This window comes from Aethalodelphis obliquidens, unplaced genomic scaffold (genome assembly GCF_003676395.1).
Source record: "Aethalodelphis obliquidens isolate GAN/ISIS:26980383/991018 unplaced genomic scaffold, ASM367639v1 scaffold88, whole genome shotgun sequence".
Taxonomy (NCBI): domain Eukaryota; kingdom Metazoa; phylum Chordata; class Mammalia; order Artiodactyla; family Delphinidae; genus Aethalodelphis; species Aethalodelphis obliquidens.
This window is the reverse complement of record NW_020838032.1, coordinates 6,375,461-6,392,589: the sequence shown is the minus strand read 5'-3', so window position 1 is coordinate 6,392,589 and position 17,129 is coordinate 6,375,461. Positions and strand designations below refer to the sequence as shown.

At 42.1% G+C, this 17,129-nt stretch overlaps 1 protein-coding gene across 3 annotated transcripts in view; it reads right to left on the bottom strand.

Moving 5' to 3' along the window:
* The window catches only part of FRMD3 (FERM domain containing 3), a 313,237-nt gene that overhangs the window by 79,362 nt on the left and 216,746 nt on the right, over window positions 1-17,129 (bottom strand). For all 3 annotated transcript variants that reach the window (XM_027094154.1, XM_027094155.1, XM_027094156.1), the window contains exon 6: window positions 13,650-13,773. In XM_027094154.1, coding sequence (XP_026949955.1) covers window positions 13,650-13,773 — 124 coding nt within the window. The remainder of the gene's footprint in view (window positions 1-13,649; window positions 13,774-17,129) is intronic.

Genomic DNA, 17,129 nt, shown 5'->3' with positions numbered 1-17,129 from the left:
ATGGGAAGAGTGTGAGTTAGTAACTTGATTTCAGGCTGAAGGTTGTAGTTCCTTCTGGACATTGTCCACCTAAGGTACCTCCAGCTCAAGCCTGCTGCTGTCCATGACTCAGCATAAGGGAACCAGAGGAAGAGGTCAAAGCTGCCCAACTGTTCCAGATGCAGTTGCCCAACCACCATGATGGCTGCCCTGTTATCTGTTGCCTGAAGCACCCAGAACCATTCCTATTCTATATGTCTTTGACCTGGATTCCTTCCATCTATTTCCTATCTTCCAGAGATACCGCAGGACTTCTGATCCAAAGATGGTGTTCTTTCTTGCATCTGCTTTCTAATACATTTTCTATTATCCACAGGGACTTGGAGAGGGAAGGGAAGGGAGCCACACATGCTACCTTTTTCTTTTAATAGAAGAGGTAATTTTTAAATCCATCCTTTACACAATGTATTACTGAGGGATTAACTCAAACACCTTCTTTAGGAAAGTAAGGTCTTTCTAAAGCTTTCCGAATTTCCTCTTTAGTTTTGATGTTCTGAAGTTTCACTGGGACATACATAAAGGGAGCCTCCTTATTTATTCACCTCGATCAGCACTTTACGACCCTTTCAATCTAACAAATACTATCTTTCTTTGACCATTTCTTTGATTCTTTTTTTTTTTTTTTGAAGCCGTAGTCATTATAATTGTTTCTCTTTTTGATAAAGGAACAAGAGATTCAAGAAAATCACCAAGTATTTTGATGGGGAAGGGAAAGGGGATTTTCTGCAAGTTTTTGCAATACATACAGGTATTTCTCCCTTCATAGCTCTCTCATAAGTTCCTGAAGTAAAAGCTTACCTTTCACCAGCAAATAAAGATAATTATTGAATCTGAATACTGGGGGCTTCCTGCCCCCACATACACACTCTCTCTTTTCTCTCTCACTCACTCGTTCATACACTCCCTCACCCCCCTGGCTGGGGACAAAGCACAAAGCTGAGCTGTCCAGCATGTTGCTAAGCAGTACCCCACTCTGGTGGCCCTCAAGGCAAAACTTCAGCCTAATGATCCAGATTGAGGCCAAAGAGAAACAGGACTAGAGCTAAAGCAGCCCAGCACCTCCCACGCCACAGGCCACCAGCTCTGCTCCAGGATAATCCTGCCGCTTCACATGAAAGGCCCTCACTCTGCCTCTAGAGAGCTGGCCGTTCCCCTTTGTGGTAAACCGTCAACCTCTTTGTCGAAACAGCTACAGACTGTTTATTCTTGAAATTCGACTTTGGTTTTGCAGCACACCCTTCTTTGCCATTCAGTCTGGGAACAAGTTAATTTTGAAAGGCTATAGTTTGGAAGTTCCTATTGGAAAGTCAGGACTTTTTGCTTGCCTAGGTGGTCTCTTTCTGACCACTTCCCTGTCCTCTGTAAATCTGATGAGCATCTAATTGCAAACACTCAACCCCAGAGGGCAGCAGGGTGCCGTGCTACACAGCTCCAGAGGACACACCATTAAACGCAGAGACCTCTGCTCATCAGGAGCTATCATCCAGGCGTGAAAAGGTAAGTCCCTGTCTGGGAAAAGATTTTGGCAACATGTACAATCAAAAAAGGACTCCTGGGCTTCCCTGGTGGCGCAGTGGTTGAGAGTCTGCCTGCCGATGCAGGGGACGCGGGTTCGTGCCCCGGTCCGGGAAGATCCCACGTGCTGCGGAGCGGCTGGGCCCGTGAGCCATGGCCGCTGAGCCTGCACGTCCGGAGCCTGTGCTCCACAGCGGGAGAGGCCACAGCAGTGAGAGGCCCGTGTACCGCAAAAAAAAAAAAAGAACTCCTATGTAGAATATTTTTTTAAAAACCTCCAATAAATCAATAAACAACAATAAAATAATTTTTAAAGATAACTCAGAAGGAAACATGGCAAAAGACTTGAATAGACACTTCACAAAATAAGATGTCCAAATAGCCAACAACCACATGACAATGTGCTCAACCTCTCTAAGATCAGGAAAATGCAAAACTCTAAGAAGTCACTTACACATCCATCTGACAGCCAAAATTAAAAAAAAATACCAAGCACTCATGAGCATGTGCAGCAAGAGCAACTCTCATATACTGTTGGTAGAAGACTAATTTAGTAGAACTATCTGGAAAACTGACGTTATCTCCAGAAGTTAAACATGTTTACCCTATAACACAGCAATTCCATTCATAGTTATACATACAACGGGGATGAGTGACTGCTGCATCAAGAAATACATAGAATTTTCACAGGAGTGCCATTTGTAACAGCAAAAGAATAGGAAACAAATGTCTACTAACAGTAGAATGGATATACAAGGGAACATTCTGAATGGAACAGCTGAATGGAATACAGCTGTGAAAATAAATGAATTCAAGCCACACACAACAAGATGGGTGACTATTACAAAAATAAAACTGAACAAAACAGGCCAGATAGAAATGAATACACATTGAATGAATTCCGTTTATATGGCTTTTTTAAATGAGCAAAACAAAACTAAAGTATTTAAAGTCAGAGATGTGATTACCCTTGGTGGGGGGAAGGGAGCAGATAAATATTGGGAAGGGGCATAACAGGGGCTTCTGAGGTGTCACAAATTCTCACTTTGACCTGGGTGGTGGTTACATACATACTCGCTTTGTAATAATTCATTGAGCTTGACATCTATGTTTTGTTGGCTTTTCTGAATTTGTGTTATGCTTCCATTTTTAAGAGTTTAAGAAAAAAGGAAAAGAAAGAAAAAAGGCCGTGAAGCACTGGGAACCCTCATAAATTATTGGTGTGAATGGAGCAACCCCTTCAGCAAACAAGCCACAATTTCCTAGAAAAGCTAAACTTGTGCAAACTCTATGGCACAAGCTTGTACCTGGTTTCTACACCTAGGTTTGTACCTACACTTAGGGACTCTTTTACATACACCCCTATGAGAAGTATTCAAGAAGCCATAGTAACTTTGTAATAGCAAAAACTTAGAAACAACCCCAGTGTCAACAGGAGAATGGATACATAAAATGTGACATGTTCATATGATAGAAAATTAATTACACAGAAGCAAAAATGAAGACCTATGCTGTATGGATCAATGTGAAGAACCTCAAAAACATCATGTTGGTAGGGGGAAAGTGAGATACACAAAGAGTGTGATTCCATTTGTATGAAAGTCAAAAGTAGGAAAAAACTAAGCATACATTACTTGTTGATGTATGGAGTACATTTATAAAAGCAAAATAAGAGAATGAATAACCTAAAATTCAGAATAGCATAGAGAAGGGAGGGAGGTAGTCTGGAAGGGTCACGTTAGGAGACTTGAGATCATCTGGTGATGTTCTAACTCATAAGCAGAGTTAGGGGGTCATGGGTGGTTTTTCAACCAATCTTTAAATGATACATATATTGAATATACTCTTTTATATATCATACATTTTCAATGATCAAAAGAGAAACAATTCCTGCCTTTTTAGTAAAAGAATTATTGGGTGAAGTATTATGCAATCTAAAAGCACCATTAAACTCAACAGACTAGTCAGGAATATAAGAGATACCCATGCAGAGCAACCTTTTACCAAACTCTCCTGTTCTGAGCAATATATAACTGTTTATATTGTGAAGCAGTATATATATTTTTTTCACTTACTATTCATCAAGGAGGAATTCTTATGCTCATTTTATAGATGAGGATTTTGACACTCAAAGAGGAAAAGTAACTTGCTCAAGGTTACTCAAGTATTAGGTGGAGGAGTGAATGCGAACCCAAGGCAGCCTGATTCCAAAGGGCTTCTCGGGACCTGCACTACCATCATGACCAACATGATATGGTCCAGGGCCATTTGCCTGCTCTCCTGGATGCCAGGCTGAGCATTTCCAAGTGACATGGTTTCTATTGGTTTTTCTAGAAAGCATTTTTCAAATTCTAAACATTTCATGTTATCGGTATTGAGGCACTCCATCCCAGACGACAGATATTTAGATCTGAATAGAGAGCAGTGATATCTTCTTTTAATCTAGGTCAGAGATCCCCAGACTAGAGTCTGCGGGCTAAATCCGGATCGCCACCTGGTTTTGTACAGCCCTGGAACTAGAAATGTTTTTTCCATTTTTAAATGGCTTGAAACAATCAAAGAATAATATTTCATGCCCTGTGAAAATTACATGACATTCAAATATCACTCTCCATAAATAAAGTTTTATTGGAACAAAGACACACCCATTTGTTTGAGTACCATCTGTGGACACTGTCATGCTACGATAGCAAAAATGAGAGGTTGTGACAGAGACCATATGTTGTGCAAAGCCTAAGATATTTACTAAATGGCCTAGGATAGGAAAAGTTTGCTGAACCCTGATTTAGGAACTGAACACAGGACTAGAAAACAACTGAAGCTGTGTCTGTTTGATTCCATACAGTGGAGATTAAAAATAGTACCTATCTCCAAGATTTGGTGTAAAGAATAAGCAGTTAACAGATGTAAAGCCATTAGACTAGTGCCTGACACAGAGCATGCTCTCTCCTCGCCCTCAGAATAGCATTTGTTCCCTTCCTAGCCCTGCACGTGACTGAACTCAGAAATATGACTTCGACTGGAAGTGTCAGGAAGCATGCCAAGATATTTACAGTAGAGCGAAGTCCTCTCTTCAAAATAAAAGTCCTCGAATTGGTATCATTTGCGTTGGGTTTGACTCAGATCTCCAATGCCTAAGCATTTCAAAGACTTAATCTAAAAATTCATACACAGAGAAAAGCTACAAATGTTCAGAGAAGGAAAAGGGTTCAAAACCAATGGAGAAAAGGTAGACACCCTGATAGCACTAAGATACTCCTGAGTCCCCCTGACTCACTGAGGAGGAAATCATTGAATAGTCAGGTTTTCAGGAAGACATTATGATCAATTAAATAGAAATTTGTTTTCCTTTCAAATCTCCCACTGGACATTTGTTTCTGGCCAAAACTCTGTTTGGTAATGGAAAATAATGATTTTCTATCCTTTAAATCTGGAACCAGGAATTGTTCTGCTAAGATTAATAGTGTCTCTAATGAGTCATTTAGAGATAAAGACCAGTGTTTAGTTGAATTCTTTTTCAAGAACTAACAATTCTCTAAAGATATACTTTTCTAATAAACTAGGTGAGGTCAAGTAATTATGTACTTAACTATGTATCTCCCTTCTGCCTGTCTTGAAAACTTTTTTTGCCAAGAGAAACACTCTCTCTCTTATTGATCCTCCTTTAGCATACCATTACATAGAGTACAAAATCGTACAGCATCCCAAGGATGAATGCAAATTCTTAATGGACGTTAATTGTGGAGTGAGGTGTGGGTCTTGACGGCAATGACTTGGGCTGCTTGGAGCACAGGTGGACAGGGAAGGGGGTGGGTTTGGATCCACCTGAACCATTTGGGTCTGTGAGCTCCAGAATTAAACTCTTGGGTAAAAGACCAATAGAATGGTCTGCTACCGCAAAGTAGAATTCTCAATTTGAGTTAGGTTAGATTTTGCTGCAACTTGGTTGCAACTTTAGAGTTTGTTTACCACTGGCTCCAAAGCTTGAAAGTGTGCTCAGAACTTGCCTTTCATCAGGACTTGGGAGCTTAGCCTCCACGAGACTCTGGAGAGTTCTCCATGCTTTATGGCTTGGCTGCCAACTTTCTGAGCTGCAGGAAATCTCCTCTGCTCTCCAGTCCCACCCACGGCTCTCTGCACCTCAGATGACCATTTTCCTTCCTGTGGTCATGTCCTCCGCCCTTGGCAAGGGATGTCCTGCCCTGGCTGAAGGTCTGCAGTGTCTCCGAGGGGTTTCACTCAGCTCTCCTGCCCTGTCTGACGTTGGCATACTGCCCCTCTTCACTCAGTGAAGGCCTGGGGTCCAATGGTGGTGGGAAAGTGCAACTCACTCTGTAGCTGGAGTCTTTGGGGTCCCAATCAGTCAGGTCAGCCCACTCGTGGTCACTAAATGCTTGTTAAAGGTTTGGCTCGTTCCCCTTGCCCCCCACCTCTGGCATATTCCTCCTCCTCCCACCACCACCAGAGGTAAAAGCAAGAGCAGGTCTCTGCCGTCCCAGGAAAGGCATTCTGGATTTTAGTACCTTTAGGTTTCTTTGCATCCTCAGCTCTCAGATGGGTTTAAAAAATATGACTTTGGGGCTTCCCTGGTGGCGCAGTGGTTGGGAGTCCGCCTGCTGATGCAGGGGACACGGGTTCGTGCCCCGGTCCGGGAGGGTCCCACGTGTCGCGGAGTGGCTGGGCCCGTGAGCCGTGGCCGCTGGGCCTGCGCGTCCGGAGCCTGTGCTCCGCAACGGGAGAGGCCACAACAGTGAGAGGCCTGCGTACCGCAAAAAAAAAAAAAAAAGACTTTGTAGTTTATCTAGCTTGCTGGTGGTGTCTTGATGTTAGGGGGAGATCCCTCTCTCGTGCTTTCCACATCCTCACTGGAAGTAAGAGTCCCTAGTCTGTCACTTCTAATTCTTTACTTAGGGACATTATCTCTCCTAAGCTCCTTGGGGAACATTAGGGACTGTATCAGTGCAGAGCATTAGATAGAACACTACAAATTTGGGTGACTGCCATGATATGGGGGAGACATATGGTGATGCTCTGGGACAGGGGCAAGACACACAGAAGAACAGCCACTTAGAAAGACATCAGAGTGCTTTACAGGAACACTTAGGTTTCAGGTCAAGTTCTATCGCTTCACAACTGTGTAGCCTTGAATAAGTTAATTTCTCAGGCCTCCGTTTCCTTATTGGTAAAAGAAGGTGGTTTCAAACAATCCAATGGAGGACTGAGGTGAATTGACTGAGCCGGGATGGTGGCGACTCAGAGAACAAATGATTCTTTTAAAGAGTGCTGCTGCTGTCATGTAGGTGACAGGCATGTTACCAAATTCCCCAGTTGCAAGTAAGCTAGAACTTTATGGGAGCTGATTCCATTTTCCAAAACTATTATTTGGCCAAAGAACCTACATCTGGGTGAGAGTGTAGTCCAAGGACTGTTATTTTTTTTAATTAACTAATTAATTTTTATTTATTTATTTTTGGCAGCCTTGGGTCTTCACTGCTGCACGCAGGCTTTCTCTAGTTGCGGTGAGCAGGGGCTACTGTTTGTTGCGGTGTGCGGGCCTCTCATTGTGGTGGCTTCTCTTGTTGTGGAGCACGGGCTCTAGGTGTGCAGGCTTGGTAATTGTGGCTCGCGGGCTCAGTAGTTGTGGCTCGCGGGCTCTAGAGTGCAGGCTCAGTAGTTGTGGTACACGGGCTCAGTTGCTCTGCGGCATGTGGGATCTTCCGGACCAGGGTCGAACCTGTGTCCCCTGCACTGGCAGGTGGATTCTTAACCTCTGCACCACCAGGGAAGTCCTAGAAAGCTAGACATTTTTGAAACTATAAATCCTTGCCAGGAAGCCATGGCACATGATTTACAGAGATTGTGAGCTTTGAGAAATAAAAAGAGATACTGACTCTTTAAAATACACTCAGTATCATTATTACTTCCAGCACAAACCACACTGCATTAGATCATTATGGGGGTGGCTAATCCGATAATTTTTCTGCTCTTTAAGGGCAAGGAATATACTTCATCAAACTGCTTCACCGCCAATTGAGTTTTCTGAATACTTAAAAGCTGATGACCTGTTACTGAAGCTAATCCAAAGGTCTTTGCTTCTAATGAGAAACCTGATGAACTAGCTGAGTAGAAACTCCAGGAAAACCTCCAGAGAAACCTATCATGGTTCCTGATAGTGAAATCAATCTTATTCTTGATCTTCAACCCACTCTGAGGACCCCCCAGGACTAATGGTATGGGTATTCCCTCTTAACCCAGATGGTCATGATTAAAGCTGTGGAAAACAGAAACCAAGAGTCAAAAATAACAACTGTCACGTCCCCTGGGGGTTGTTGCAATGGCTTCCTCCAGCCACCAGAGGGCTCTAGAAGGAGGAATAACCTATTACTAAGCAGTCCCATTGCTAGGATCTCATCTCTGCATACCAAACTCAAAATCTATAAATTATGAGATTATTTCTTATACATAGTTTAAAAACAAATATGGATCTTTTGTCTTAAAATTATCTGTGGAGTCAGGATAGTGAAGCAGAAATTGATTCTAGACCTGCTCTACTAGATGTTTAAAACAAAGGTCAGCAAACTAGAACCCATGAATCAAATCCAGTCCACCTTCTGTTTTGTCAATAAAGTTTTAGTGAATCACAGCCCACTCATTTATGTATTGTCTATGTCACCTACAAAAGCAGAGCTGAGTGGCTGCAATAGAGACCATACAGCCCAGAAAGCCAAACAAATTTATTAACTACACCTGATCTAGAAGAATTACTCAGCCTCAGTGAGTTTTAGCATAGACATGTATTCAAAACTGTGAATCATATAGATACATATCTACATTCTCCAGTTCACAGGGTGTTAAGAGGCCCAAAGATGCCTTTATAAAATCTTTCTAAATAAAATTCTATTAGCTATATACCTATTGGAATGGCCGGAATCCAGAACACTGAAAACACCACATGCTGGTAAAGATGTGGAGCAACAGGAACTCTCATCCATTGCTGGCGGGAATGCAAAATGGTACAGCCACTTTGGAAGACAGTTTGTCAGTTTCTTACACAATTGAATATACTCTTATCATACAATCCAGCAATGATGCTCCTTGATATTTACCCAAAGGAGATGAAAATTTATGTCCACACAAAAGCCGGTCCGTGGATTATCATACCAATTTTACTCATAACTGCCAAGACTTGAAAGCAACCATATGTCCTTCGGTAGGTGAATGGATAAATAAACTGTGGTACATACAACGGAATATATTATTCAGCAATATGAAGAAATGAGTTATCAATAAAAGACGAGCAGGAATCTTAAATGCATATTGCTTAGTGAAAAAAGCTAATTTGAAAAGGCTACATACTGTATGGTCCCAACTGTATGACATTCTGGAAAAGGCAAAACTATGGAGACGGGTAACAGATCAGCAATTGCCAGAGGTTAGCGAGGAGGGAGGGATGAATAAGGCAGAGCACAGAAGGTGTTTAGGGCAGTGAAAGTATTCTGTATGATACTATAATGGTGGATATACATATCATTATACTATTGTCTAAACCCATAGAATGTACAACATCAAGAGCGAACCCTAAGGTATCGATGTAGGTTCATCAATTATAATAAATGTTCCACGCTGGTGGGGGATGGATGATGATTTGGGGAAGGTTGTACATGTGTTGGGGCAGAGACTATAGGGGAAATCTATATACCTTCCACTCAATTCTGGTGTGAACCTAAAACTCTTCTAAGAAATAAAGTCTATGAAAACAAAAACTCTATTAGTCAATGAGATTGTGAAGGCCATTAAGAGCTGTCTGCCAGCTGTTTCCAGTCTGCACCTTCTGGACACCTGATAGAACTGCACTTCCTTGCGGTTGGGTGGGACCATGTGGCTAGTTCTGGCCACAGTGGTAAAGCAGAAGCGATATGTATCACTTCCAAGCTGAAGCAGGACCTTTCACAGCTCTCTTTTTCCTGGCAAACTCGAGTCTGTGACTGACTCAAGTGACAATGACTAGCACAGCCCCCAGCTGACCTCTGGTGAGTATACAGCAGAGCAAGAAGTAAATAAATAAGTGAACAAACAAACAAACCTTTCTTGTGAGCTTTTGGAGTTGTTTCCTCAGGAAAATCTAGTTACCTTGACTGGTACAGAGATGATCAATAACTATATTATATTTGCAAAACTATGTCTTCTCCCCCACTGTCAGTCAATGACGTGGCACATCTGAAGAAGCAAAGCTGCCCTAGCCACGAACTTCAATCTTCACTCACAAATCTCTTCAACATCTAAAGGAGTCTAAGCACTTAGTCCATGCAAACTCTTACTAAAACCTTGGCCTTATATTTTCAAGCACCTCAAAATCCCAGAGTCTCTCTCTCTCTCTCCCCCCTAAAGAACTCCCTTATTAATGCCTGTCTATCAATCCATCTTGGGTCCACCTTCAAGCACTGTGTAGCCTCCTAAGGAGGGAAGTTCTTCCGCCCTGATTCATTTTCTCCCAAGAATCACAGCTTTAGTACCTTCCACAGAGAGCACAGGAGAAAAAGGATCCTAATCAAGTAAAAAGGCTGGAGAAGATTGTGAACCCACAGAGCTAATCCTGTTTATCAGGCAAATCATGGTCATGTCTGCTAATGTCTGAGTGTCTCTATTGGCATCTCTTTTGTTTTCTTCCTTGACTGGGTCAGAAACCGGGTAGGGAGCAAGAGGTTATTTGGGCGGGGGAGGGGGGAGCAGGCTCAAACCCCAACAAAGGCCAACTGGAAACCATTCAGGAAGTTTCCATAACAACAGATCATTGATCACGCATTGTCCCTTTGCTGTGTGGGAGGGTCATGAGTGCTGTGATAACCTTGGAGAGTAAGATGGTAACACCTTGGTGCAGCCTATATGGGTCTCTTCCACCTATGACTCCTTCCTGGAACTGTCAGGTTTGCAGAGCAATCCAACCAGAGGTCCAATTCCCACACAAGAAGATTGATACTTTCATGACCTGTGTGCAAAGGGCTCGCTGATCCCCCAGGGCAACCTCAGTCTCTGTAGCAGGTTTCCAACCGATTCTATTGATAGAAAGCCCCTTCTCTTCTGCACTGTCAGCTTGCCTGCTCTTCTTATCGTTCCATCCAAACCTGAACTCTCTCTCTGCTGCATTGATGCAGAAGGAAACACATGACTACTTAAGGAGAAAAAGGAGCAAAAACACATAGGAAAATACCCTCTGAATGTCTCTTTTCAATATCACAGGATATCTGGCTGTTTCATCCTCCAGACATACAACTTTGACTTCTTCACAAGGGCTTTCTGGGTGTTACAAATGTGTTGGGCAACAGGAAAGCAGCTCTGGCCAAGCCATGGAGTTCACTTCCAAGGTCTACAAACCATAGCTGACTGTTGACCCTGTCTATTCTCTAGATGCATGAAGACTACTTTCAGGGTTGTCAACAGATTCAGATGCTGGCACAAGGTCCAATCTACAGCTTTCTTATTATAAAAAACAATCTGGAATCTTCTTGGCTCCACTCATTTGCTCATGAAATCCAGTGGGTCACCAAGTCTTCCTGCAACGTCTCTCAAAATCCTCTTGTTTCAGTTTTCTCTACTCCAATTCTTGTTCAGGTCCCCAGCATGTCTTGCCTGGATGACAGCTCTAACTGATCCTCCTGCCACAGTCTCCACCCTCTGGGCCATCGCCATCACGATCACTGTGGAACATCAATGTGACTACCAGGTTGCCTTATGGCTGCTCAGCACAGGGGATAAGAGCATGGGTATGAGTGTCAGGTAAGAGCAAGGTTCAAGTCCTGACTCTGCTACTAACAGTGCAAGTCCTTCAGCCACTCCAGGCTGTGCTTTCTTCACCTCAGACAGGGAACAACAACAACAGCACAAACCTCGTAGAGTTTGGCAGGACTGAGTGGGGCGATGCATGTAAGGCTCTTAGCACAGTGCTTGGCATCCAGTAAGAGCTCAATAAACGTTTATTATCGGGCTTCTCTGGTGGCGCAGTGGTTAAGAATCCACCTGCCAATGCAGGGGACACGGGTTCAAGCCCTGGTCCGGGAAGATCCCACATGCCGCGGAGCAACTAAGCCTGTGAGCCACAACTACTGAGCCTGTGCTCTAGAGCCCATGAGCTGCAACTACTGAAGCCCGTGTGCCACAACTACTGAAGGCTGTGCACCTAGAGCCTGTGCTCCGCAACAAGAGAAGTCACCGCAATGAGAAGCCCGTGCACCGCAACAAAGAGTAGCCCCCGCTCGCCACAACTAGAGAAAGCCGGCGCACAGAAACAAAGACCCAATGCAGCCAAAAATTAAATAAATGAATATATATATATATATATATATATATATATATATATATATATAAAATGTTCATTGTCATATGTTCTGAGCATTTGAGACCCTGCAAATTCTGGTCACAGCAGACCGTTCAATCCCCTTTCCCTACCAATCTGCACAGTGGATGTGACTGCTTCATCCAGAGGGTCTCACCCTGTGCTGCTCAGACACTGCTGGTCCACAAGCCCTCAACTGAAGCACTGGAACTTTACTTTTACCTCTAGCATGTTTGTTCCCAAATTGTAAAAAAAGTAGGCAGACTGTCATATTTTCAACAAAGCTTTCATTGGGAGACAATACCCTAAAATTACCCATAGAGATGGTATGTTGCTTTCTGAAATCTGTACAATTTTTGATGTCTAATCATCTTTACCTCTTAAGGACAAGGGTCATCTTTTTTAATTTTTTGCGGTACGCAGGCCTCTCACTGTTGTGGCCTCTCCCGTTGCAGAGCACAGGCTCCGGACGTGCAGGCTCAGGGGCCATGGCTCACGGGCCTAGCCGCTCCGCGGCGTGTGGGATCTTCCCAGACCGGGGTACAAACCCGTGTCCCCTGCATCGGCAGGCGGACTCTCAGCCACTGCGCCACCAGGGAAGCCCCAAAGGTCATCTTTTTAAAGCTGAACTATGCTGCCACCTTTAATGCCCACATGTACACTCTTCTCAGAATTACCAGCAGGGGGAGTGCCTGCATAAAGCAGGGATCTCAGCACTCCCTCTCAAGGGGACAGTCATTTGTTCCAGGATTCATAATCCAGTGACACTATGGGGGGTTTCTTGGGGTTTTTTTTATAATTACCAGAAGCGCAGAAGATGGAAGCATCTCAGCATGCACAGTTCTTCATCCATACTTGTCATAGCACAGCCCAGGCTTGCTATGATTATCAAAATGAATTTTCTGTGATTTGCAGGGATCTATATTCTAGTTACAGATTAGGATACCTGAGTTACCTGGATTCCAAATTGGTGATGATGCCTATTCATGCTTCATTTCTTTCCTGATAGCCTATGCAGAACAGAAGCATCACAATGCTCCAGGGCAAAGACTCTAGAGCCAGGCTGCCTAGATTGAAATCCAGCCTCTGTCACTTGCTAGCTGTGTGATCCTGGGTAAAATGCTTAATCACTCTGTGCCTCAGTTCCCTCATCTGTAAAATGGGAACAACCATGGCACCTATCTCCTAAGTTGTTGCGAAGATTAAATGAGTCAATATGCACAAGTACTGAGAACAGTGTCTGGTCCACAGTGAATAAATACTGTGTGTGATTTCGCTACTCGTACTCCTCTGTAGTTATCAATCGTCCTGGAGCATCACAGACAAAGAAAAGAGAAGCAGATGCTGAATCTGTCATCTTGAAAGCAGCTCAGCAAAGGAAACCTTGTCAATGGATTCTACTCTACTTGGAGTCAAAGCTTTCAACAATGGCCACAGGAAGGGAAGAGGCAATGCAAAATTCAAAATAGAAAGGATTACTTATTTATCCTAGATTTCATGTTCAGAAACCCAGGGTTGTTAAAACCCAGAAGAAAATATATGGCTCTAATAACTGCTGATGGTTCATACACAGCCACACAGGGGACCCCACATTATTGAGAGTGTCACTGATGGAGGACCTTGACAGTGCCCAGAAATACTGACCTGCCACCTGAAAGAGTCTACCCATACATTACAAATATTCTTCACAACACGATTTGCACATTCCCTGCAATAAGAACACTGTCTCACCTCTATCATTTCTACAAATGTCTACCCCTATTACCTGAGTTCATTTTTATGAATTTCCACTATTTTTCTTTCCAGCTTCTGTGACTGCTTGGGGAAAATCTCGAACTCACTGACGTAATTCTCAGGATGCTCGTCAGGATCATAGTCACCGAGCTCAGCTGTAACCAGAAAAAATAAAGAGAAAAGGCAAGGTTAAAAACAACAAGAGCAGTGTCCTTGTCCCCGCACTGAACCACAGCCCACCCCTGCCTCTTCCGGAGACCTTCCAGCACTAGAAGCAATATGGCAACTTCTGTCAAGCCAGAAAGATAAACGTTTGGGTTGCTTTGGCTGTGTGGCTAACAGGGTCTTTGTGCTGTGGCTGGGTGTCAGTCCTGAGCCTCTGAGGTGGGAGAGCCGAGTTCAGGACATTGGTTCACCAGAAACCTCCCAGCCACACGTAACATCAATCGGCAAGAACTCTCCTAGAGACCTCCATCTCAATCTAAGTCCCAGCTCCACTCACGACCAGCAAGCTCCAGTGCTGACATGCCAGACAACTAGCAAGACAGGAACACAACCCCACCCATTAGCAGAGAGGCTGCCTAAAATCATACTAAGTTCACAGACACCCCAAAACACACCACCGGAAATGGTCCTGCCCACCAGAAAGACAAGATCCAGCCTCACCCACCAGAACACAGGCACTAGTCCCCTCCACCAGGAAGCCTACACAACCCACTGAACCAACCTTACCCACTGGGGGCACACACCAAAAACAACGGGAACTACGAACCTGCAGTCTGTGAAAAGGAGACCCCAAGCACAGTAAGTTAAGCAAGAGAACACAGAGAGATACACAGCAGATGAAGAAGCAAAGTAAAAACCCACCAGACCAAACAAATGAAGAGGTAATAGGTAGTCTACCTGAAAAAGAATTCAGAGTAATGATAGTAACGATGATCCAAAATCTTGGAAACAGAATAGAGAAAATACAAGAAATGTTTAACAAGGATCTAGAAGAACTAAAGAGCAAATAAACAATGATGAACAGCACAATAAATGAAATTAAAAATTGTCTAGAAGGAATCAATAGCAGAAAAACTGAGGCAGAAGAATGGATAAGTGATCTGGAAAATAAAATAGTGGAAATAACTACCGCAGAGCAGAATCAAGAATGAAAAGAATTGAGGACAGTCTCAGAGACCCCTGGGACAACATTAAATGCACAAAAATTCGAATTATAGGTGTCCCAGAAGAAGAAGAGAAAAAGAAAGGGACTGAGAAAGTATTTGAAGAGATTATAGTTGAAAACTTCCCTAATATGGGAAAGGAAATAGTCAATCAAGTCCAGGAAACACAGAGAGCTCCATACAGGATAAATCTAAGGAGAAACATGCCAAGACACATATTAATCAAACTATCAAAAATTGAATACAAAGAAAAAATACTAAAATCAGCTTTTATACTATTTATATTATAAAATTAAATATTATATAATTTATATAATATAAATTATATTATATTTTTAATATAAAAATATTAAAAGGGAAAAACAACAAATAACATACAAGGGAATCCCCATAAGGTTAACAGCTGATGTTTCAGCAGAAACTCTGCAAGCCAGAAGGGACTGGCAGGACATATTTAAAGTGATGAAGGAGAAAAACCTGCAACCAAGATTACTCTACCCAGCAAGGATCTCATTCAGATTTGATGGAGAAATTAAAACCTTTAAAGACAAGAAAAAGCTAAGAGAATTCAGCACCACCAAACCAGCTTTACAACAAATGCTAAAGGAACTTCTCTAGAAGAAGAGAAGGAAAGACCTACAAGAGAAGGAAAAGACCTACAATAACAAACCAAAAACAATTAAGAAAATGGTAATAGGAACATACATATTGATAATTACCTTAAATATAAATGGATTAAATGTTCCAACCAAAAGATCTATGTCTGTCTGAATGGATACAAAAACAAGACCCGTATATATGCTGTCTACAAGAGACCCACTTCAGACCTAGGGACACATACAGACTGAAAGTGAGGGGATGGAAATAGATATTCAATGCAAACGGAAATCAAAAGAAAGCTGGAGTAGCAATTCTCATATTAGACAAAATAGACTTTAAAATAAAGACTATTACAAGAGACAAAGAAGGACACTACATAATGGTCAAGGGATCAATCCAAGAAGAAGATATAACAATCGTAAATATTTATGCACTCAACATAGGAGCACATCAATACATAAGGCAAATGCTAACAGCCATAAAAGGGGAAATAGACAATAACACAATCATAGTAGGGGACTTTAACACCCCACTTTCACCAATGAACAGATCATCCAAAATGAAAATAAATAAGGAAACACAGGCTTTAAATGATACATTAAACAAGATGGACTTACTTGATATTTATAGGACATTCCATCCAAAAACAACAGAATACACTTTCTTCTCAAGTGTTCATGGCATATTCTCCAGGATAGATCATATCTTGGGTCACAAATCAAGCCTTGGTAAATTTAAGAAAATTGAAACCGTATCAAGTATCTTTTCCAACCACAACACTATGAGACTAGATATCAATTACAGGAAAAAAAACTGTAAAAAATACAAACACATGGAGCGTAAGCACTAAATACTAAATAACCAAGAAATCACTGAAGAAGTCAAATAGGAAATGAAAAAATACCTAGAAACAAATGACAATGAAAACACGATGGCCCAAAACCTATGTGATGCAGCAAAAGCAGTTCTAAGAGGGAAGTTTATACCAATACAATCCTACCTCAAGAAACATCTCAAATAAACAACCTAGCCTTACACATAAAGCAATTACAGAAAGAAGAACAAAAAAAACCCCAAAGTGAGCAGAAGGAAAGAAATCATAAAGATCAGATCAGAAATAAATGAAAAAGAAATGAAGGAAACAATAGCAAAGATCAATAAAACTAAAAGCTGGTTCTTTGAGAAGATAAACAAAATTGATAAATCATCAGCCAGACTCATCAAGAAAAAAAGGGAGAAGACGCAAATCAACAGAATTAGAAATGAAAAAGGAGAAGTGACAACTGATACTGCAGAACTACAAAGGATCATGAGACATTACTACAAGCCAATAAAATGGACAACCTGTAAGAAATGGACAAATCCTTTGAAAAGCACAACCTTCTGAGACTGAACCAGGAAGAAATATAAAATATAAACAGACCAATCACAAGCACTGAAATTGAAACTGTGATTAAAAATCTTCCAACAGACAAAAGCCCAGGACCAGATATCTTCACAGGTGAATTCTATCAGATATTTAGAGAAGAGCTAACACCTATCCTTCTCTAACTCTTCCAAAATATAGCAGAGGGAGGAACACTCCCAAACTCATTCTATGAGGCCACCATCACCCTGATACCAAAACCAGACAAAGATGTCACAAAGAAAGAAAACTCCAGGCCAATATCACTGATGAACACAGATGCAAAAATCCTCAACAAAATACTAGCAAACAGAATCCAACAGCAAATTAAAAGGAT